The 24,679-nt window shown below is 44.6% G+C and overlaps 2 protein-coding genes across 6 annotated transcripts in view; one reads left to right on the forward strand and one right to left on the reverse strand.

Annotated features, from left to right (window-relative positions):
* Positions 1-19,413, forward strand: part of kidins220a (kinase D-interacting substrate 220a) — a 47,710-nt gene extending 28,297 nt beyond the window's left edge. For 2 of the 5 annotated variants that reach the window (XM_044374651.1, XM_044374650.1), the window contains exons 24-32: positions 7,265-7,443; positions 9,627-9,838; positions 10,137-10,253; positions 10,906-10,965; positions 14,136-14,252; positions 15,222-15,320; positions 16,183-16,401; positions 17,168-17,389; positions 17,825-19,413. In XM_044374651.1, the coding sequence (XP_044230586.1) occupies positions 7,265-7,443; positions 9,627-9,838; positions 10,137-10,253; positions 10,906-10,965; positions 14,136-14,252; positions 15,222-15,320; positions 16,183-16,401; positions 17,168-17,389; positions 17,825-18,751 (2,152 nt within the window). In that variant the 3' untranslated portion in view covers positions 18,752-19,413. Of the gene's footprint in view, positions 1-7,264; positions 7,444-9,626; positions 9,839-10,136; positions 10,254-10,905; positions 10,966-12,900; positions 12,934-14,135; positions 14,253-15,221; positions 15,321-16,182; positions 16,402-17,167; positions 17,390-17,824 lie in introns of all 5 variants that reach the window. The other 3 variants (XM_044374654.1, XM_044374652.1, XM_044374653.1) reach the window with 3 other exon arrangements.
* A 1,587-nt stretch (positions 19,414-21,000) lies between these two features.
* id2a (inhibitor of DNA binding 2a) lies at positions 21,001-23,550 on the reverse strand. The gene is made up of 3 exons (XM_044375864.1): positions 23,075-23,550; positions 22,675-22,735; positions 21,001-21,701 (listed from the first exon to the last, which is right to left on the reverse strand). Exons 1-2 carry the CDS (start codon positions 23,426-23,428, stop codon positions 22,679-22,681), a joined length of 411 nt encoding a protein of 136 aa, XP_044231799.1. The 5' UTR covers positions 23,429-23,550; the 3' UTR covers positions 21,001-21,701; positions 22,675-22,678.
* Positions 23,551-24,679: the final 1,129 nt, after the last annotated feature.

Genomic DNA, 24,679 nt, shown 5'->3' on the forward strand with positions numbered 1-24,679 from the left:
GTGAAGCCACCTATGTCTCACTAGAGTTCTTGGCTCCATCACTGATAGGACACAAGTATTGAGTCTACATACCAGTGTGCTGACAGGCCACCTGACTGTCTGTTAGATAAAGACAGACAGAAACAAAAAAGAAAGTGTGGTATGGATGAGATAAAGATGGAGAAAGGGAGAGGGATGGAGATAAGAAAGGGCATTAAGAGAGGGTGAGACGGAAAGAGAGTCCCGGTCTCAGGAGGTAAAAGAAAGTAAATGATTCAAAGTGTATGAATGCTGTAGAGAATCAGACCAGAAACCCACAGGATTATTGCTAGATGGATTCGCCATCGGTGTTTTCATGTCTCAGGTGGATTCCAAGCCTCAGGTGATGCGGCTGCTCCAAGTGAGATAGTCCAGGTGGTGGACACACACAGATTCATGTGCATGTCCCCTGGGTCCTACATGGCTGTTTATACAGTGGAACTGGTCCTCTGCTGATTCCATTTGAGTGTGTGTGTGTGTGTGTGTGTGTGTGTGTGTGTGTGTGTGTGTGTGTGTGTTGGTCTGGTTCGCATTGTCGTTACTCCATCCCTCAGGTGTTTGTCGGTGGTGACTAAGGCATGAATCAGCCACAGCCAGTTCCACCACCACTCAACCCCCGCTGAGCTGCTTAAAATGTAAAAAGAAAAAAAAAACAAAACATGGCATCCGCAGCCAGTGTATGCAGGTGACACAGGAGGAGGTGTGTGTGTGTGTGTGTGTGTGTGTGTGTGTGTGTGTGTGTGTGTGTGTGTGCGCGCGCAAGGTGAGTTTAGATTGTGTATTTGCGTGTGTGTAGGCTACCATGTGAGGACGGAAAGAACGTCATGCAGCATTCTTTGTCAGAAAATCCTTAAAGCCCTTTTCATTTCTGCCTGTAAGCCGAGGTTGAGGGATTAGTCTAATTGGTCTGAAACAAGAGAACTGCTCTGTTCCTTTTTCATACAAAGCATAAAGAATCATTTCAAATGCAATAAAAGCCTCAGCTACACCTCTGACTGACCACTGCTCTTTAGTCATAGAGTCATTCATCAGTGACGAAAAGGGTCGGATTAACATTTAAATGAGACACTGAGATGGAAGGAAAGGAGTGGTGACCAGAGAAGTGGACGTCTGCCCGATACTTTGGTATTTCTGTGGCGTTGAGCATTATCGCTGATCTCTCCACTCTCTCCACTGTCTCTTTGTGCTGGAACTGCTGGAAGGTGGGGGGCTGATTATAAATAGCAGCGTAGGGTTGCAAGAGGGTCAGCACTGACCTTTAAGTGGACAGCGAGATTCGCCACTCAGCCACCACGGGAGCCACAGGCACACTTGATAGTCACACACAGATATGTAGACACACACACACACACACACACATACGCAAACACATCCGGCCCTTAACTGATGTTAACATCCTGGCTCTTCAAAAGTCAATGGAGGTCAGACTCAGGCACACACCCAGAGTGGTCTGTGTGTAGAAACCACTCTGAAATGCCAAAGAATGAGTAGACAAGTGAGGAAGCCCAAAGAAGGCGATTTGAAGATTTAGCCTATCCAGCCTATATTGGGAGGGATTATGAATGTCTTTTTCTTCCCCATTCTTTGCTTTTAAAGCACGTGATCACGCTGCCAACCACTGTGTAGCTTGGGGATTTAGTTATCAGATTTGTCTTCTCGAACGATGCGCTCCAGGTTCTAAAGAAACTTCTTAATAGTCGGAAGAGGCTTTTCCTCGCTGCCTCTGACTCAGACAGAAATTAGAGCCAAGAAAGCTTTTGTAAAAGATTACTTCTCAGTTCTGCTTTTCAACACGTTTCTCCTTTCTCCTTCTCTTTGTCTAGCTCCCTTTATCGCTACATGCTCACCCGCTCATTGATTCTCCTATCCCTCTCTCATCTTATTTCTGATGCATGCATCCCTCTCAGTGAAGTTGACTGGAGGATTACTGGTTCAGTCTGAGAATCCCCAGCTTTATTTGCCATATTCATCACTCACTGTATGGATTTTCAGTCCATAACAGACTTATTCCAGATGTATTATCTTCTGCAGAAGAGCACATTTGTCTTCACTTTAGCAATGCACCCCACTTAACTCAGCATCATACGGACTATCAACTGGCTTTTACAGCTATAAAACAACCACATGCGCTGATATGAACTCAGTGGTGGCAATTAGTGTCACAATGAACGAACTCTGCCATGGCCCAAGGATGCTCCAAACTCTCCTCCTGCGCATAAATCACTAAGTTGAGGTTTAGTGTTTTACTATTTGTCAAGAATGAGGCCTGAGTGGAGGGTTCAGTTAAGGTTTTTGGGGTCTGGAACAAGGAGGCTCCATTTCGGCGCTACACATGAGTTTAATCAACATTTCAGGGAACCACGGAGTCCTGAGCCCGTCTCACCGAGAGGCCGCTCGCTCCAAAGCTGCTCGGTTTTTATCAGCCTGGTGTGTTTCCCATTAGCCTGCTTGTCTCTGTGGTTTGCTTTGGGATGCACAGGTCCAGCTTAGTACTAGAGAGTTTCAATTATTGGCCTAAACTCTGCCACGAATGTATATGGAAAGTCGTCAGTTGGCACTGCCAAGACAAGGAAGCGAGAAAAAGAGAAGGTTAGAGTGAGAGAGGAAAGCAGAGACAGAGGGTGTCCACATTACTTGAAGCATTTGATTCAAATCAAGAAAATGCGTCTGGATTTTAAGGAAACAAAGAACATGGCGTCATCTAAAGTGAAAACATATTTTTGCTCTCCCCCTCTGCCTTTTGGGTGGTGGAGGCCTTGGCAGCTTCCACTGTAACAATAACCTCTCTCAGCATTGATGCTTCAAGTCCACGCGCCAGCTTGCTTGTCTGTCCGCTGTCCACTGTTTTCCCACAGAGGGCCTCGCTCAGTTCATCCACGCGCTTGGCAGACACTTTGCCAGCAGCTCTGACATGACTCTGACCAGGAGAGGAATGTGCCGGACCCGGGCCTGGTTAACTTCTTCACCCACACACTGTTGTGCTGGTCTCACAGTGTCTGACATTGACACTCTTGAGCTTCTCAAACACAGTCTGCACAGGGGTTTGTCTGTTCTGCAGGCATCTCTCTCTGTCTTTGGGCCCCTTTATGGAAATGTTTGGCAGCAAGACCACCTCTTTGTGGCATGTGTGCGCATGTCGTCTGTAAGCACAGAGGGCGGCTGTAAAGCAAAGTCAAGTGGCACATTCATACTTTCAGTACCCAAAGAGAGGATGGAAGGGATAGAGAGATGAATTCTGCCCATTCCCGTCAGCTGCAGCGTGTGGGAGGTTGAGAGGAGAAGAAAGGCTATGCTCCAGTCAGCTTTGGGACCTATTGGCATTTGGATAAGCTCAGAAAGCTCCCAGTGGCCTTGCCACACAGAGAGTAGTCGGGCCTAAGCGGCTGTACTGCTGCAGCTATAAGCTGGGTCCTGTCAATGGGCCCATTGTGCAGGAACGGCTGCCGGGATGCCTGACGGCCTTTATCTCACCCGTCCTTGGTCTGCTTGAAAGTAGCACGCCGGCTTCCTTGGCACTCCAACTCAAGCATCCATCTTGTCATTTAGCGATTGATTGCTGATAAGAATGGCTTTGTTCATTTTGTTTGTCTCGTCTGTTCGCTGTGAGGATGACTAAGTCTGAAGTGATTTGAGTGTCAATTGCTTAGTGCCAAGGCCAACAACTCATCAGTAGTTAACTGCAAAGGATGTCATTTGAAGTGGTTACATCTCACTGACAAACTGTTGTTGTCATTTAATGGGTACTGTCTGCCATGTAACAATGAAAAACCGTAACGCCTGCCACAAAGTTTAATGTGGACTACCTTTCAATCCCACTTGGCTTTTCGTCAGATCAGAATGTACTGTTTGTCCTGTAACATGATGCTGTTCAGTACGTTGGCTAGAATCACTCAAACGGATTATCAGATGTCAGTTTATCAGTATTCCAGTAATTCTGTTCCTGCCTTCCACTGATTGGTGCTCTCTGGTTTCTAACAATAACCCGACAAGGCCAGTATTGAAGTGTGAGTTCCACTCAGTGTCCGACCAGTCAGCTGGGAACGCCAGGAAAGGATCTCTGACTCTCCCTCTTTCTCCTTTTTCTTTTCCATCTGTCAGGGTGCAACTCTGTGATGGATGCCTGTGATTTGTTCTGCTCACCAGCTCCTAGTTGTCTTTGGAAGTTGCATCTGTCTGTGCTACTGTTTGCAGTGGTACAACAGCACGCCAGAGTAAACACGCAGGTCAGCGAAATATGCACAATTGTAGCTAACATCTTGGACGCCATCGCTGTTGGATGGCATGTGCTGGATGATGCTTGTGCAGGATGAAATTGTATGTATCTTGTAGCACTGGGCAGAATTTTCTGAGGACAGCTGAGGGTTCTTAAACTTTACAAACTTTCAGTTGTAATTATTAGTTCTTATATTAGCATCAAATGACTATTATGTTAGCAAATCACTAGTATTACTGTGTATATATATGTATACTATAGACAGGCATAAATAGATGTATGAAAGATCAAATCTGAAGTAGCTAAAAGTGATTACTACAACTTTGTAAGTTTTAGTTTCAGATTCATGCTTGTCCAGTCTCAGTTTTGCCACAGAATGACTAAATTGTGTGGACACACCATCGAGTTATGTTAGATGGGCCTATAAAAAGACTCAAGATTCCTTAGAAAGTCTTTGGAGGGTGTTCTTTGTATAGCAAAAGGAAGTGCCGTGTGTCTGTGTGTGTGCGTGTGTGTGTGTGTCTATGTGCGTGTGTGTGTGTGTGTGTGTGTGTGAGTCACCGGCTCCTGTTGGTCTGTGTCTGCAGACCCACAAATAAACAGCAGTAAGCCAGCTGGAAATGGGGAAAAGCACAGGATTCTCTCAGTCTGTATACGGGTTAATACAGTTCATGGGAAAAGGAACCAAACACCCACACACACATAATGTACTCGCACATGCGCATAAACACACGCTCCGCTGTCATTTACGCTTTTGAAATTCCCCATCCTCACTGTCCAGGTGTCTGCGGAGGACACTGGACAGTTGTTTTCAGCACTGTTGAATGACTCAGCACTGGTGCCACTCATTGCTGCTTATGTATGGGCACGCAGGTAACATCTGCGCCTTCAGAGTCCTACTCTTATTTCCCAGCATAGGTCACGTGAGCAAGGTTCATCTGTGTGCCAACATGGAGCTTCCTTGACCTTTTGGGTCTTGTTAAAGGTTCTAATGGAAGAAACACTGAGAGGGCTTTGTCCACTGGAGCCCAGCTGTGCTTCTGTCTGTGTCCTCCTCGTTCACAGCTCATTGAATTCTCTCTGTCTATGTGTGTCTGTATTGGCAGTTGGATGGGGATAGTGGATAGTTAGGGTGACCCACCTGGACTTGTCTGCTGAGACATAGATCTCTATAGGCGGGTCACATAGGATTGGAACGAGGTGTAAGTGTGGAGCACAGCTGCAAAAAGTTTGATTTAGTGTCAATGATTTACAGCTTTTGAGTGAGAGTGTTTTTGAGGTCAACACTTGTGATGACTACACATTTGAGTTCTTCACTGTCACTGTCTTAAAGTTAGCATGTCAGAATGTCTTACAAGGACACCCCCCCCCCTCCACTTGCATTTCTTGCCAGACTTGTACATTTGGTCAGAGACATCCTGCAACCACAAGGTCACAGGTTCGAGCCCTGCTATAGCAGATGCGTCCATCACCAGCCATCTGTCCTGTCAAAATGTCCTTGAACACAAAACTGGTTCCCTACCTGCTCACTCGCTGTAAGCCCTTTGGATATTATCAGTGGAAATGATGTAAACTTGTCCACCCACCACTCAGGTATGAGAACCTCACTGGATTTGGATTCTTCCAGGCTGACGGGGCCATTTCGGCCAGTACGTTAACTGGATTAGGTTAGCTGATAGTTGGGTTATTAGCTAACAGTGTGTTGTGCTGAGCCCTCGCCAGATGCTGACCTCACCCTGACTTAGCTAGCATGCTGTAGCGATGGTACTAATCATCCAATCAAGTCACAGAAAGGCCAGCCTGTGTTCACTCTCAAAAACAGATCAGGCTCAGGGAAAAACCCTGTCTCGTCAGGCTGTGTTCCCAGCGTAGCATACCAGTACACAGACTGGGTGATGTATGGGGAGGAGGGTGAGTTTGGGTTGATCTGGAAGGAGGGGAGGTTACACAGGATGTAGGGAGAGAAAAGCATCCACTGAGAAAATGATGAAGGGTCAGAATGAGAAATGGAGGCAGAGATGAGAAAAATGTCTGCTCCCTACTGGAGTCTCCTCATTCATCTGATAAGAGCGGCACATTCTGGTGATGAATGGCCGGTGTCATAAGTCACTCCGACTTTCATATTTTCATGTCTGAATGATAGGATTAATGAGATATACTGATTGCTCTGAGTTGTTGGTGTTTGCTTCCCTTGTAGCCCAGGCCACATGTTACACTGTCCTTGATTAAACTGATATCTTTTTTAACCTTGCTCAGTTGAAAATGAATTTACTTCCTCATAACACTTCAGTATTCATCATTGCAGAAGTGTTTCTACGTCTAAACTACTGGTTTAAGCTTTAATTTATATAGTTTGGTGCCAGAGATGATTTTAAAAAATAATATTCTATAAACTGAACACGGTGTGTTTTAATCTGACGTTGTTAATATGATGTGTTTTCTGCGGTATACACAGGAAAAACTATCACACAGTAATGGAACAATCTCCAAACACGGTGTTTACTTAGGACCTCTGATAACAAACATCATGTTAACTGTAGCAGCGCATCATGACGCGCTTCCGTCTGCTGCTTGCTAAATTACCCTGATTATCATCTTCTCAGGTTTCCTCCTCTGCTGAGAAAAGATAACATCCCTCACTCTATCTGTCCTCGAACATCCCCCCCTTTCACTATCTTGCCTTCTCTAAATCCGGTTATCTCTCTACTCTCATGATGATGATGACCGTTGCATATCTCTTCAATCTTAACAGTACTGCTTGCTATTTCCTCTTTTCTTTTTTCATCAGAATGTGATGTTTTTGCATTTTGTACAACACATCCATCTGTCAGAATTTAGTGTAAACCGACAAGTGGTGACATATTTGTGCCATTTGAAAGTGAATAAGGATGCACAGTTTATTGTATTATCCTTTTAATAACCATTTGGATTTCTTCAGTAAAGAGTTAAATAAAGACAATCATAGTAAAGAAAAAAATAACAACTGTAACTCTAACAAAAATCCCTTTCTCTTTTTCCTTTTCTCCTCTGAAGACTCTCCAAGAACATCCCCACCACCAAAGATGTGGAGCCACTGCTGGAGATCGACGGAGACATCCGCAGCTTCGAGGTGTTCCTCTCCTCCAGGACACCCGTCCTCACTGCCAGAGATGTGGAGATGTTCCTGCCCTGCACTGTCAACCTGGACCCCAAACTCAGGGAGATCATTGCAGGTGCGTACATATTCAGGAAATTGTACATATGGTGACAAATGAAGAGGAAGCCATACATAAAGTGTTTCAGTAACCATGAACTGCTGTAACAGCTTCAGTTGTACCTTGTTATTGATTCTTCAAGTCTCTGGAACTCCACACTGTTATACTGTTAAACTCATCAAACCATTCACTGACCTTTTGTGCCCTGTATGGAGGCATCTGCATTTGTTATGTTTTTCCATTCATTGATATAGGTTTTTCCTTTAATTTGTCAATTGTGTGTATATTTGCACTTATTAATTAAAATATTAAATTGAGCTTTACATTTATGTATGCTGAGTTTTGCATTGACATGTTAAACCAGATCCACTTTGAATGAGTGCAGTGAGTATAGAATTGTTAAGCTTCAAATCTGTGACAAACCCTCAATGCACTTAAAGCCCACAGACACACATAAACATCCATCAGTCAAAGCATGCCGTCACTTTAAAAAGGCTGTTGTTGATGTGCAATTAAGACTGAAGGCTCAAGAAGTCTCGGTTCTGCTCTGAATAAAATCTTACTGATGGATTTAGAAATCTTTAAGGTCCACTTCTCTTATTCAAAAGTCATCACATACAGAGATACATAAGAGATACATAGAGGCAAGAAGAACTGTGCTCTACGTGATGTGCCAGCACATTTGGAAGTGACATTACTCATAACATTGCAGCAGGGTCTGCTCTAAAATCACCCACTGCAGGGGCTCTCAGAAACCCACAGCTCAGTTCTCATTCCCAAACAATCAAATGTCAAGTAGGTTGCATCTACAGCACTGTGGGATCAACACAATATTTTCACTCGCTGTCGCCAGTCTGCTTCTACTGGTACACCAGGTTTCACAGTTTGTAGTTAGGGTGACGTAATATTGCATCCCTTTTAAACTGTAATCCAGAGCGGGCGCTGTACTTTTGCTACCGTGCGTCAGCGTCCGTTCGGCCCATACAGGAGTGTCAATGACGCCTAGTGTGAAGCTGCTGCATCATAGTGTTATGAGTCTGTTCCGTTGAGTCACGCAGGACGCAGCTGACCAAGCTCTACAACCAGACGTCCAGTCTGTAAGGAGGTTTCCTTTCCTAAATGTGTGTAGGTGTGTATATCTATCCACGAAACATGTGTTTACCGGTGTATGTGTGTTTGCTCAAAGGTGTGTGGGTGTTTTTACCTCCACACGTGTCTCCAGGGAGTGGAAGGTGAGCAATGCTCCATCCCAGTCATCCCGTTCCCTCCACTCCCTCCGTGGTCAGTCGGTACTTGGTGCCCAGTGTCCTGTGGCCAGCCAGTGGGCAGTGCTGTCAGTGATACCCGCCCATGAGCCTGACTCACATCATAAGGCTTCCATTGTGTTCACAGGCTGGATTGGGTCTCACTCAACGTGTCATTCAGCAGCCACTTGTATAACCAGGAGACATTCTGGTGCCTGCTTCTGTTTCTGGTTCTTACTTTCTGGCCAGCCGCACAGAGCCACTCTGTTCTGTCCCCGGGCTTATTTAACTTTAATTTGGGAGGTTTTACCAAAGCTCCTACTCAGCTCCCACTCCACTCCTCTCGTAGTCAAATTGATTTATGTGAAAACAATCGTGGCAAAGTACTTATGAGATAGTGTCTATGAGTTCACGTGGTCTGCTCGGTTTGTTTACATGGGTAAATTTATATGTCAGGGACGGTGAGGGGCTCCATGTGCCAGTCGTTACGTGGCTGGCGTATCGTTCTTAAAAAAAAAACAGAATATCAACGCGCCTGCTGCTTTGTGAGAAAACTGAGTAATAGAAATCAAAGTTAGATTGAAATTCAAAGTTGAAGGTTGTTGTATTTGTAACATCTGCGGCTGTTCTCTTCAAAATTCAGTTGTTGGTCTTCTATTTTGGATAAGAAGAACATGTTCAGGAACAGTGTTTCTGTTGTATTCCCTGTAGTACTTTCAGAATCAAGGAATTTTGCTCTTGTGTACAACGATTGTTTGATATGTATTTTTCTCTCTGGATTCACAACTGTCTAAACTCTCTGGAGATGACGGAATAAAGCTACATTTTTGATGCGTGGGTGGATCTGAAGGGTCTTTATAGTCATCGCCAAGACATGATCATCAGCATCGCAGATAAACAGTTCATTCTCTCTTTCTTTTTGTTCTTTTTTCCCCCCTCGTTTCTGTCCTCTCTTAGATGTGCGTGCGGCCAGGGAGCAGATGCACATGGGAGGAGTGACCTATCCCACGCTGCCCCTGCAAGAGGCAGTGCCCCGTCCACAATCAGGTTATGGCCAGCACTCCGTCGCCTGCTCCCCGGCAGGCTCCTTCACCGGATCCCTGCCTCCTCAGCCCCACAGTTCCTATTTCAGTGGGATGACTGGTCCGCAGCACCCCTTCTACAACCGGGTGAGGCAGGACAGGGGATACTGTTGAGATAACCAGTCCTCAACTTACTACTTTAGAGTCCATCGGGTGTTCATATTGATGTATAAAAGCTCAATTGAAAATGTGATTGTCTTGATAAATTGAAGGTGAACCAAATGAATGTTGTTCAGTATTTACATTGGAACCCCTGACAACTATCTAATAGCGACAATAGGAATAGTTCCTGACATTTTTGTTTGTGTTCGCCTGAGTTCCCTCATATGATTTATTTATTTTTTTTACCTCCTCTCCTCCCCATTCCTTCCTTCTCCCCTCATAGCCTTATTTCCCCCATCATGTGTATCACCTGCCAAGGCATTACTCCCACCATGTCCCCTCATCCTTCCGTCACTCCATTAAACCACCCGGTCAACTTAAGGACAGCACCAATGGACTTGTAAGTAATGAAGTAGCGCTAGATCCATCTAACATGTGCCTACGTCCTGCTCTAGATGATGACAGCTTCAGATACATTAGCTGGTGTATCGGTTTTCTTATGCAACAATGTGTGATTTGATTGATGACTTAAATCTGAAATAATCGTTATTGCTCTGCTCTGTCTCCTGTTAAAAAATAGCCAAAAAATTTAAACTGTCATTTCCTTCATATGAATTAGTCTGATAATATGAGTTAAGAGATGGATTGTTCTATTTTTATTATACATTTTCTAAATTTAATTGTTTGGGTAGTTAAGTATGCTATCAGGTCCATTGTGTCAACCTACCGCATGAACATATATCTCACCACAAAGCCTGACCTTCTTTTCTTTTTTCAACACTTTCTTTTTCTTCCTCATTCCTCCATCGTTTTCTCCCTTCATCCTGCAGTTCTCTTCTCCTCATTGTGATGTCATGTATTATCATTAAACTTTCCATTATCGCCTGACGAATTTAGTGTCGCAACAGCCCCTTTGCCCAACCGCTGTTGCTATGTCCAGACCCAGAGTAAAGAAATGGAAAGTTATTCCATAAATAAAGCGGCCGGTTAACTCAACCCACTTCAGCCTTTCTCTCTACACAACCTTTGTCTCCATTCTGTGCCCATGTCAGGATGTTATTGCAGAGGATGCCAGAGAAGGCCTCCCCTCCTGTCTCTCTGACCCCACCATGGTAACCTGATTAACATGAAAAGGCATATGAGTGCATACACTGCACACATATACATGCAGTCGCAGTTGTGTAGCATTAGGGATTTGCTAACATGTAGCTAGTCCCTACTTATTTGGCCGATGTTTTAAACAATGATTTTAAATGCATTTTTTTATGTTAAGTCGTAACATAAGCATGTTAAAAATGCACGCCTGTATTTTTGCAGACCTTTGATGCATGGAAACTTGCAGTTGTTGCATGCACATTGACTCATTTGTCACTATTTAATTCACGGCTGTGGTTTTTACAAAAGCTGAGAGAACAAATATAGACTATCACACCCACTGCTCACTATAACACCTGCTACTACAATATATACTTAAAGCTGCATCCGGTATGACTACGACCACTAAAGCTGGTTAGCACAAACTATAGCATATGTAAACGTAGCATGGCAGAGTTAACACATCACACTCTCTTTAAAATGGACATAAAAGTGTTGTTAACCCACCTCAGGAATGCATGGAGTCGCACTGAAACGAACCTGAATCTCTACACCCAGACATTCACACATTTCAAGAGAGAGCAGCTTCTATTAGAACAATTTAATGATAACGCTACTCAGATTTCTGCTCCACAAAGCCACTTATCAGGGCACTGCCAGCAAGCGTTTAAAGGAGCTGTATGAAAGATTTAAATATAGATTAATGAAATGTTCCTTCTCGCCATCTCACTTCTCTCTCTGTATTTCTGTATCTTTTTTTTTTTTGCTCTATATCTTCCTCCTTTCCTTTATACCTTCATCACTTTCTTAAATGTTATAAGCTTTTTCATTCTTCATATCTCCCTCCTGCTCTTTTGTCTCCTCTCCTCTGCAGTATAAATTTCTTCAGTTTCATCCCATTCTGGCTGTTCTATGTACATTAGCCCATCTTATCCCTTTCTGGTTCACACTTGATCTCTTTGTGTAGCATTCACATGCGCCTGTATTTCTGCAAATGTGTGAATGTGGACGTGTGTGCACACCGGCTCATTTGCGTGTGACTCTTTGGATATGTAAGCAGGCCTAGCTCAGTGTAATTGCCTAGCTGATATAAGTGTGAGTATGGATTCCTCGGGCTGCCGGGATTATCATCAGAGCAACTGTTGGGGGCTGGCAACACACACACACACACATACACACACACACACAAGCACACATACTGACAATGAGCCCAGCGCTGGTAAAGCTTATCTCCTTACCAAGACGCTTCCTCCCTCACAGAGCTCTGTTTCCTCTTCCCCATCCTTCTGCCCAGCCCTGAGCTCAGCCCAGCTGTAATTACAGTCTTATCACACACACTGGGAGGGTTCACACACAAACACACACATACGTGTGAACGCAGACACAGCCGCAGACATTTGCGCTTTCGCTCACGTTCTTGGAACACACGCTCGACGTCTGAATCGAAGCGTCGTATTCAAGGCCTGCCCTGAATTGAAACTTCTGCTTTTTTTTTTTTTTCTTGCGCAGAGTGAGAGATGTCTCATTCTCTCACTCGGTTTTTGTGTCTGTGTGTGTCTCGTCCACAATCCGTTCTGTCTGCAGATTATGACTCTAAAAGCCGGCTGACTCCAGTGAAAACAAAATCTCCTTGTGTAATAATTCTACTTCCAATAGCCTCGTCTTTTTCAGGCTAACGTGGCTGGCGAGCTGCTGCAAAGGAGCCGTCTCCTCCCCTGCTGCGAGACAGATAAATGTCTGTCTGCCCTGTAGTCAGTGTCTCTCCTGTCCCCTGATGATGAGTTCAAAATGCGCTTGTGTTCTTCTGCTTGTCTGTCTGCATTTTCTGCCCCCACACCCCACCCGCCTTTTTTTTTTTTTCACAGGTTCTGCGGCTTTATACCGCTATAAATGTCTGTGTGTATTTTTGTCTGACTATTTGTCCGTCTGCTTCTTTTTGTCTCCTTATCAAGCATTTAAAGGCGCTGCCTTACAAATTAAAGCAGGTACACTTATTGGTTTCATGGCTACTTTCATCTCTGCCTCCAACCCCCTCTCCATCTTCCACCTCATCTCTAACGCTAACACACTGATTCATTGCTTCCAAGCATGCTGTAGAAAGAGATATTATCACTTAGAAGTGAACTTTCGGTCTCAGTGTGTATGAAGTAGTTGAGTAGATACACTAATGTAGTTTCATTCCAGAGTAAAACCTGCATTATGTGGACATGAACAGTAGTTAAACTCCCGGAGTGCCAGTCTTTATCCTTTTGCCCACCACGACAGAAAGTTGGCACCTACTATTGTGTACTGTATTGTTTGCGCTGCTTATTCTTTTTTGTCTAACAACCACTCAGAGTCCAATTAAGCTCTACACTCTTCTCCCTCGAAACCAGAAACAAAGCCGGGGGGCTTAGTCTGAAGCCATGTCTTAATGGTGTTAATAGCCGGGGAGAGCAGAGATGACGAGGGAGGGAGGGAGGGAGGGAGCAGGAAGAAAAGATGGGGGAGAGAGGAACAAGAGTGATGGAAAAGAAAGTAGGAGGTCAGCGAGGGAAGGAATGCAAAAGGAAGGAAGGAAGGGAGGGAGGGAAGGAAGGAAGGAAGAAAAGAACGAGAGCTAGGGTTCACAAAGACAAGCAGACCCAGAGAGGAGAGGGGTGAGTGAAGAAAGGGAGGGGAGTGGGATGAAGAGGTTTGTTTAGTTTTTGTGCCAGCGGGTAGCATGTTGGCTGTCTGTGAGGCCTTGAACAGCATCAACAGGCAGTTGGTATTAGTCACATCAAGCCTCGTAGCTGCTCCACAACGGCCGCTCGGCTCAGCTGCGCCTCACAGACTTACAGACTCCATCCCTTAAGTGTTGTGCACACACTTAACGTGCTTATATATACACTGAGAAAAAGAATAAGAGCAGGTAACAGTGTATTTGGATAGAGTGGCAGCTTTGTTTACTTTTACACTTACACTGTGTGACTGATAGAGAGAATTACTGCGTGGGATTGTGGTTTTGCACCTCTGTGTGCTTCACAGTAACAGGTCTGCACGTCTCTTTGTCAGGAATTGTTGCTCGATTTGCCCTAATCAACGTGGTGGGAGTGACGAGTTACTCTAACAGAGTGCGCAGTTTGCCTTTGGTAACCGTAACTCACAAAAAAATCCCTGAATATGTTGTTTTATGTTCTAATTGTACATATGTGTGTGTGTGTAGGGCTCTCCTGCGGTCCTGCTCAGCTCTATGAACACAGATGCAGTGTGTGAGCGTCTCAAACAGATTGATGGAATCGACCCCAACATGCTGTCTCAGTATACCTCCACAGTCAAGAAGGTACGTTCAAAAATGTTATCCATGTAGTCTCTGCTAAATATAATGAGTTACTTACTTTAGCAGAAAATATTTTTTTTCAATGGTTTCATGATACTTTTCATTTCAAAGTACTTGACCTGCGTTCTTGTGTAACTTTTTTTGCTCTTCACTGCGTCCCCACTTGATTGTGTTGTAATTGTTTTTTGTTTTTGCCTAATCCAACTTTGCACATGTCAATAAATATCCAAGGAGGGTTGAATCGAGGACAAGTGGACATCGTTCTAGATTGAAGACTTTTCGCCTCTCATCCAAAGGGCTTCTTCAGCTCTAACTGACTGCCAGGTATTTAACCTCCGTGGGGTCATTAACAAGGTCATCGATACCACTTGGTTCGTTAGTGCTCCTGGCTGTTGTAACGAGAGTCGTTGGAGTCACCTGAGGCCAAATGTAAAACAGTAGTTGGAGTTGTCACATGAGACCTGATGTGAATAGTTGTTAAATCTCCTGAGAAGAAGATTTAACAAGAAGAGTGAAGGAGGCTTTCTACGTCAAAGCAGAGAAACCATCCCTCAACAGAGGAGGAGGTCTGCGACACCACTGTACTTCACCTACAATGCTGTTCTTTCATCCCCTCCCAGGAGACTTAACAACCATTCACATTTGGCCTCATGTGACAACTCCAACAATTGTCGTTTACACTTGGCCTCGGGTGACTCCAACGACTCTTTAACGACCATCATTAAAACTGCCAGGAGCACTAACAAAGAGTTTAAACACCTGGGACTACCCGCCAAGTCAGTTAGAACTGAAGAAGGCCCTCGGATGAGAGACGAAACGTCTTCAAGTATCTACAACAAAGTCCGCTTGTCCTCGATTCAACCCTCCTTAGATAACAATGACCTGGATGACTGAGAATCTTCACGGACATGTCAGTCAATCAATCAATCAATCGCTGAACAAACCATTCAGTCCCTTCCTTGTCTATTGCAGGCTAATATAAACGGACGGGTGCTGTCTCAGTGCAACCTTGATGAGCTGAAGAAAGAGATGGAGATGAACTTTGGCGACTGGCAGCTCTTCAGGGGAATGGTGAGACTTTAAACTTTATTAGTCTCACAGCCTGCTTTAATATTAAGCTGTAATCTTGTATATAATAGATTATTAACTCAGAATAAGTGTGCTACCTATAGACAAAAAAGATTTGAAAAAAAACATCTGTCCACAAACAACAGTAACAACCACATACTTTACTTTAGAGTAAATGCTTGAAACAGATTTACAATAGCATACATGCTCCTCACTGTGGTACTTTGCAGACACTCAGCTCTGCCAGGGCCCTCCTGTTGATATACGTCAGCTCTTGTTTATTCCAAAAAGAAGCAAGACAGCAAATTGTAATACAACATCTTGTGCTGCGCTGAGATATTGGAACAGGAGATTTTATAATCCGTATTACGAGAAGCGCACTAGTCAGTCAGCCTGGAGTCCAGTAGGCTGAGCCGGGGCTGAAATCACTAACACGTGTAGTCGGCTCCACTTCGTCAGATGTCAGTCTGTGTTCCTAATACCAAACCAGAGCCCCCGATTGGTCGTGTTTTACCGGACATCTGATGCAGAGCTCATGCAGGAGCAGCTGGAAAGTGCACTGGCATCACGGCTCCATGTAACCAGTGTTGTTCTGCCAGGACGGAGCCAGCACAGCCATCTGGTTCAAGATGGCTGACTGATATCTGGATGAAGGGAGGTTATTGTCGGGCAGGAGTGGACAGCTGAGTAGCTCCACTTAAGGAACAGCTCACTATTCTCCTCTCGCAAGCACATGATGTTGTTGCTGTCTAACATACTTGTTTTGTTTGTCACAGGCTTTAAAATAAACTTCTTTACTATTGACCCTGTTTCTTAAAAGTTAAATGACTGATCTGAAATATTGAATCGCAATGTCTTTTCCCAGGTGATGGAACAAAGACATGCTGAAAGCCAGGCTCTGCTTCAGGATGAGTCCCGAGCTACTAGCGAGCAGGGCAGCAGCGTGCACCACGGGGAGCCCAGCAGACGCTCAGGGGGAGTCCAGCATGAAGGGGGGGCCTTCAGCCTCAACCTCAGCTTCGAAGAGCTCAGTGGAGCAGGGCTGGAAGAGGCTCCAAGATACATCAACCACTCACACTGGCCGGTCAGTCATTCTGTCAGGAGCTCAGTGTAAATGCACCACAACAGCAGATATGATCAGATAGACGTTCTGTACGCATGCACATTTTACTCGCCCACATTTACACGTAAAACAGATAAGAGGTATAAAAATTGATGGTGTAAGCGTATAATTTGCGTATCGCAAAGTTACATACCCAAAACTGTCACACGGCCACATGTCCTCTGCACCAAGCACACATTTAGCCAGTGTGCTGGTGACATTAATGTGGTTTTGAGCAAGAAAAGAGCAGGGCAGAATTAAAAATACACACACACACAGACTGCAGCGCACCAAAAGGTGCCAAGGGGCCCCCTGTTTGTTATTTTCACCTTCCCTATTCCCAATTTGCAAAATCTCTGAGAAACGAGCAACACTCACACGTAGACAGCTGGCTCCGCTTCTATTTTATATGATCTCACTTTGTGATCTGTTTCAAATTCAAATCATCCAACACTGAAAACACCACAGCTTTCATTGCCACTCCGCCTGCTGTCTTTGCCAGTAACTTTTTCAGCGTATCCTGTTCTCATATTCTGAATGTTTCATCCGTTACTAATGTAAATATGGAACTTTATTTTTAAAAACCCTATTGTAACTGCCACATAGTCACGTTAATTACATTCAGGTGTCGTGCACTCTATCCTACAGCAGTCTCGCTCTGCAGTTACCTACAAAATGAACATATTCATAAACAAACTCACAGTGGATGCACACGAACACCGATCTAACTTTTTCCTCATCTTGTCAGGTGACAAATCTCCGCACCTCGAGCATGTCCAGCCTCAACTCCCAGGAATCCTCTAATGACATCTGCAAACTGACAGACAAGCAGCAGGCTGAGTATCGTGATGCCTACAAGGAGTACATCGCACAGATGGCCCAAGTGGAGATGTCCGGCAGTGGGGGAGAGAGGCCCGTGCAGCCCCACCCCGGACAATTCCTCCAGGCTGGCAGCTCAGAGGAAAAAGGGGTGAGTGGACAGTCATGAGTTAACTGTTGAGTTTTTATCACTGCATCACTAACAGCATAAATAGTTTAGTCAAATCAGAGTAGAAGCTCCCACTGTCAGTAAACGGGGAAAAAAAAACCCTATGTGGTTTAATTTACTGTTGCCATACTTGTGTAGACACAGCTCTGAGGTTAGCCTGTATGTTGTGTCGATCTAAAACTCGTGTTTTTAAATGTTGTAAATTCTCTGGCCTGTCCAATGTTAAGAGTCTTATTCTATGCTGGGAAAGGGGAGATCACTGCTTCTTGCATTTCTTAATTATTGGCTTATAGTCTTTGTTTCTCTTGGCACATAACAGAGAGACAGGAATCCCCTCTTCAGAGGCCTCTCAGCCAACAGCACAGGATACTGTATATTTTCATGTCCTTCTCATTGAATCCTCTTCCCATTCCCCAGGCCAAGGAGGGAGCTGACCAAGACAGCCGCAAGTCCTTCACCAAGAGAGGCTCCAAGACTAGTGATGCCACAGACTTCGCCTCAGGGACAGATGCCCAGCTCCTAGACCCAATCAGCGAAGAGGATGAGAAGCTGGACCACAGCACGGCATCCTCCAGGACGCCGGGCTCCAAGAAGAAAGATGCCGGGCCATGCTACCACAAGCTGCCCAGCGATGAAGATTCAGGCCCAGAAGAAGCTGACAACACCACACCTCTCCTCCACAAAGAGGCAAGAGCTGGTGCCGCGTCCCCCCACAAAGCCTCCCACCCCAGTGGGCTGCTGACCAAGCCTGGCTTCCTCACCGAAATCCTCCTGGATAAGAAGGACTCGTCCGACTCAGGGATGCGCTCCAGCAACAGCTCGTCGGACCGCTCTCTGGAGGAGGCTGAAGGAGACGCCGTAAGAGGGAGAGAAGCATTGAAGCCCAGCCTGATTGAACTGGAGCTGGAGGGCCTGGTGAAGAAGAGAGGCCTCCTCCCCAGCAGCCTGAGCGGCCTGCAGGACGCGACAGTGGCCCGCATGTCCATCTGCTCCGAAGCTCCGTCCGAGGCCAGCCTGATGGCCAGCAGCCCCGACGAGGGGTGGCCGTCCAGCGGGGTGAGCAACCTCAACCGCACCGACAGCAACACCACCCTTAACAACAACACAAACAGCCTGAGCGACACCACCACCACCACCAACTCCAACACCAACAACAGCCATCAGCAACAAGCTAACATCACAGGCACAGAGTCCACCACCTCCTCCTCCGGCATCATCGACTCGCCAGCTGTCATCGTCACCCCCGGCAGCAGCAACACTGCCAACACCACGGCTGCCACCGTCCATCGCAACCAGAACCTGCGCACCATCAGCCTGGGAGATGAGAGAGAGAGCGTCCTCTAAGAAGCCATATGTGGTTTGTTATTCTGAGAAGGTTCACGTAGGATGTTGTTCTTAATGTTGTTAGTTGACGTAATTATACTGTTGATGTCGTGACGTGTGCCAAACTAGTAGAGTTTATCTGTGTTCAACTGTTGGGAAGAAAAAAGTAGGAAGTGTTGCTGTGAATCAAGGGTAAAGCAATGAAAAGCTTCAGTTACTCGGTTACTATAAAAAATCATCTTAATCTGATACATTCATGAATACATTACATACACAAATACATGTTTTTGTGATCCCATTTCTTTGGATAGTTACAGTGATTTCTTTCTCATGTGAATGTGGTGCTGTTATATGGAAATGGTGTGTTTAGTGATGGAATGTTTCATCTTACAAAAAAAAAAAAGTGTTGCCTCAGAAAATGTAGCTACAACTGAAAAAGTTTAGCAACGTTACTGAAGCCTCTCGGCTCCAAAGCGTCCTGTGCGGTGCGATGTTTGGTAGTTAAAACATTTGAACTAGTTGGAAATGTAGACAGTGGTGCAGTTTGTTGTTGACAGTCTCCGTGATAGAAGAGGCTTTTGCATGCACTATTAGACTCCAAAGTGGTGATTGTCTTTTCCAAAGTTACTTGTGAAACTGTTTTGTGAATCAATAAACATTTTTGGCTATGTGGACCCTTGTAATTAAGTCTTGTGTTTTCTATTTTCTTCTCTTCCTCGCAGGAAAATCAGATGTTTCTACAGTGAACACTGAGTAGACTGGGATTAGCCTGTAAATAAACCAAAATACTCTACAATTAAATGATGTATCTAAAGCAATTTGAGAAAGGAAGAAGGGTGACATGCAAGGGGGTGGGCTTCATCGGTAGGATTCATATTGGCCGATAGATGGCGCACTCTCCATACAAACGTGCTGCAGACTGGTGGCACAGACACTGACTGTCAGATTAACTACTGACTCTAACAACTTCAGCCCAGTGACTCCCAAAGTGGAGTTTGGGTACCTGCGGGGGTCATATAGGAGGTTCCTTTGCATTTAACTGTGAAGAAATCATAAACAGAATTTATTTACTTTATGAAGTACTAGTGGAGTGAAAGTTTTCATGGGTAAAGTTTTTACACAGATTATACACACTTAATCAAGAAAAATCCCATAAAGGTGCCTTGGGGTAAAGTCAACAAAAATGGGTTCATATCTTAATGGTCAATGTTGTGAAAACATTTGGAAAGCGATGCTGTAATGTAAAGGAGATGATTGACAGCTGGGTCAACTGTCACCCAGTAGCCTATAGTATACTGGCTACCACTGCCTCTCTCACCACAGCACCTTTCTGCGGTTGATGCCTCCTTTAAAGTATATTACGCACTGCAGTCGTGAAAAGATCTTTTTGGTCTTGGACTCCTCGGCTCAATATGTCGCCCTCTAAGCTGAATTGTTACACTATCGCTTGCTTCACATTTACTGGCACCAAAGCAGCACATGTATTGCCTCCAGGTGCTCTTAATACTTTTTTTTTAATATATATTTCACCTGGCTGATGGTCAAACATTTGGACAGCAGTGCTATTTGATTTGGCAAATGACAGAAAAGGTCACCAATTTTTTTTATTTTGAGGAGAAGTGCGTTTTGTCAAACTTTTGGAGAGAGCAACAAATAGGCCCAACCAATTAAAAGTTAGTTCGAATTTAAGAAATAAGCTCTCGTGAAGTGAATATTACTTTGGAGTCAGTTACGCATCACGGCCCCTGTTTCACCTTAAAATTTCCATAATTGTCTACTTCTTTTTAAACACATAGCCTACAGCCCACTGCTTTAATGGCCGCGGCTGTCACGCTAAGCCATTTAATCCTATTTACTTTACATAGCGTGTAAGAAAGTAAAAGTGCAGTCAGTTCGCCCTAAATAAGCCTTTATGCAACTGTGCGCCCTCAGGTCGTGTTTGCCTCAAGGGGAGGGGGGTGGGGGTAGGGGGGGACGCTGTGTTTTAGACCGTTATAGGTCACATACTGCAGGTCTGATAAGGACACTTTGTTGTGGGATTTGTTTTTTGAAGTGCGTCCGATGTTCGGTGTTCATATAGCGCTGTCATGTCCTATACAGTCATGGAGAAAGTCAGCTGGACGCACAGCTGGAACACTGATTTTACGCACTGGTTTTGGTGTCTTCCACTGGGGTCAGGATTACAGCCTGCTCTCAAACCACTGACACCCAACACTGAATTCTCAACTCTCCCACCCCCCCCCTCCCCCCCCAAAAGAAACATGTTCAAATGTGCGTTTTTGATTTATTTTTGTATAAAAAAGGTACAATTTACTTTTATAAAAAGTTTCAGAATAATTAAGTACAACATTACACTTTTGCAGAAGTTTCAAATTCCTGCAACTATACAAGATAAACTCCCGAGAGTTCACAAGGTTTCATTCTTTCATTTAACTTTTTTCCCCACTTTTCTTTTTTTTCCTTTTTTTTTTTTTTTTTTAACAACGTCCAGTCCTTCATGTGCCAACAACTCTGACAAGACAAGACTAAACTTTTTACAGTAACTAACCAAGTTGTCTTTTCTATTCACGTTCCCACCTTCGCAAAAAAAGCGAAGACTTCAACAAGGAGGGGACAAGGGTGAAAGGGGAGAAATAATCCTTGTGACAATAATCTCGTTTTTCCTCCCACTGTCGGGAATATAACGTGCCTTCCATTTTCCAGAAAGGACCCACAAATAAAAAAAAATCTTAAGTTAAATAATAATGAAGTGTCCAAACAGAAAACACATCACATAAGATTGTCCCATAATAAGCAAAAGTCTCTTGATTTCAGCGTCAGAAGAAAAAGAAAAATCCAGGCCTGGAGGACAGAGGTTGGAGGAAGGGGGGGAGGATGGGTGGGTGGAGGTGGTGGTGGTGGTGGTGGGGTGGGGGGGAGGAAAGTCCTGCTCCCCAGGTCCTGTGTGTGTTTTTGCGTCTTGACCAAACACCTGCAAAAGATTGAGAAAGAGAGGCGTGTTTTAGAAAATGCAAACAGGGCAGAGATCCGGACAGACTGGCGCCAGGGAGGAAGCCGCAGTTTTTAACATTTAACCAAACACTCCCAATACTAAGCAAACCCTGCGCTCCAGATGTACACACACACACACACACACACACACACACAGGGAGAGAGAGAGAGAAACAGAGAGAGAGGGAGAGAGAGGGAGAGAAGGGAGGGACGCACACACACACACTTTTCGCACAACTTCAGCCTACAATCTGGGGAAGAATCAGCGTAATTGCCGCTCAGCTGGCGCCTACCCACTTCTTGTACCAATTATGTGCAGACATCGTAGTAGCAGTAATCCAAACAGCCATTATTTTCCTGTTGCAGATGCTCTTCATTATAGACACAAGAGGGTATAATACAACCCTGACGACTACTACTTATATACAGTAACCCTGAGCAGCCTGGAGCTTCCATTTTATTTTCAGTGCAAAAATAAAAATAAAAAATAAAAAAAATGAATCTGCACCGAAATGTCTTTGGACACAGCAGAGCAATTACAGATGAATTATTCGATTAATACGATAAATCGTTCGATTTGGGTCACCTTACTGACACAGATAAGTCCTAAAGGGTCTTTTTTTGTTTGTGATTCTGCTCCTAACTGATTCTCTTTTAAGCCTCAATTTAAATAAAAAAATATATATATCATATGTGATCAAATTTGGATTCAAGTCAAGCCAACTGTCTGTGCCTTGTCATAACTGACGCGCAGTGTTGCAGCGCATACTCATGCAAAACATATTGGGACCTTTTAGAGCAACGTGAGACGACAGTCACATTAGCAGGGAACAAATGGATTGGTAAATGGTAATTCTAGCCCATTCTGCTTCAGCAGACTGGGAGACAGGCTGTAGCGGAGCCTAAAAGCCCTGGACAGAATGCAGCAGCAGACATGAGGACAGCCTACTTACCGCTTTAACGATGCAGAGTCCGGCTGTCATCTGTCATCAGCTCTGATGGCAACTCCGGGGACTGAAAACAAACAAACAAACAAACAGACCAAATGTTATTTTTTTTTCGTTACGCAGCATCAGATTGAGGTGTCTGGCATTGCAACAGTGTTATGTAGGTCGAATCGTTTCCTCATCTGATTCAGAACAAAAGGGAAAAACACACACACACACACACAAACATGCCATTTTCCTTTTACCAACAAGCCATTTTGTGCGAGTTACGCATAGGCTACAAAGACGCGCTGGCTATGCGCACAAATAAAACACACAACATTTCTTTCACAACACACCAGTCTGTCGTTTCCTCCCCCCCTCCTCCTCCTCCTCCTCCAGTTAGGATCAGCTACGGTGTAATTACCTGTAACGACAAGATGCTGATATCTGTGTTGAGGGTGGTCAGAGGGGTCCTGGATGGAACCTGCCCCGGCCGCGCGGGGTGATGCAGGCTGGTTAGTGCGACACTGGAGTCCAGCGCAATCTGCAGGTCCAGGATGTAGTCGATGACATGCTGCAGGATTTCCATCTTGCTGACGTTCTTGTTCTGGGGGATGCTGGGCACCAGCTCCTTCAGCTTGGAGTAGCAGTCGTTCATGTTGTACAGCAGGCTGAGCGGGTCGTCCACCGGGGTCTTGCTCCGAGAGATTCCCAAGGAGTGCTCTGATAAATTCGCGTTGTTTTTCCGGAAGGACCGTACGGGGCTTATTGCTTTCATGTTGTCAGTGTTAAGTTAAGCGAGACGGGGTTTTTCTCTTTTTTTGCTTGTGTCGATATCTTGCTTCTTTAAAGTCCTACTTTAGCCAGACGACCCGCGATCAGACTGGATTACCAAGTTGTCAGTGTGGTTTATATAGGCAGCAGGCAGGGCATACGACACAGGCGGGTCAAACGCGCTGATTGGCCAGGAGCTAAGTGTCACTCAACGTCTTTTCGCTCTGCTATTGGCTTCTCTGGCTCAAGTCCCTCCTCTTTTCCTCCGCGTTACCAGTGGCAACGCATGTTGGAGGCGGAACCCAGAGGGCGCTTCAGCAGCTCCGGTGGGCAATTTGGAAAATTAAGCCCTTACCTGTTTCTGATCAAGAAAATTAATGATTCGCATGGTTGTCAATTGAGTACTATGGCAAGGTGTGAGCACGCGCCGATATCTGCGCCAAAAAGGGTTTAAATTGGGTTTTGTGGTTTCGTCACGTAGAGTAAAGATCAAACAGAAATGTATTTAAACAATGTATTTACAAAATCAAAAGGGGTGCAGTCAATAAACATTTTTTTTTATCTATGAGACAAAGCAAAAAATGTTTCAGTTTATATGTGTAATAGCTTATCTTAAAGACAAATCAATAATTTGTAGTCAATCATGGCTCATCTTCCTCTACTTTTACCAATAAATGTGGTTGCCATGTGCGCTTTTGGAGGTGTGGAGCAGTGATGATAGGGACCAAAAGCTCAGGCGCGCCTGATGATTCCTAATTCACACAAGCCCGGACCGGTGTGAAGTTTCTGAGTGGCAAACTGAAACAGCTTCCACCAAGAAAATGTTTGAGTGGCAAATTAGAACAATTTCCACCAGAAAAATGTTTTTTAAAAAAAACTGCTTTTGATGTTTTTACGCATGGTAAAATGTTCCTTGCGCATTACTTTTTTGGCTCTATTTGAGTTTATGTGGTAATATTTAATCAGATTAAGCAAACTGACGCACTTTATGATAAGCTATTGATTTTCTGTTAGCAGCAGCACACTACACAGTGGAGCTTATTGCTATATTTTGGAGATGATGCGCAACAGTGCTGATTAGAAAAGAAAAGTGATTAGGAGTTGATGGAAAACTTTCTGCATTTTTTTTACTGCACAGGCTTATAATGAATCAGAGAACAAATATTGCAATTTATTTATTTCTTTATGCAATAAACCTCAGATTAAACGTGGACTTTGTGAAAAATACTAGTTCGGGTGCATCTGTAAAGGTCCC

Source organism: Thunnus albacares, chromosome 15 (genome assembly GCF_914725855.1).
Source record: "Thunnus albacares chromosome 15, fThuAlb1.1, whole genome shotgun sequence".
NCBI lineage: Eukaryota > Metazoa > Chordata > Actinopteri > Scombriformes > Scombridae > Thunnus > Thunnus albacares.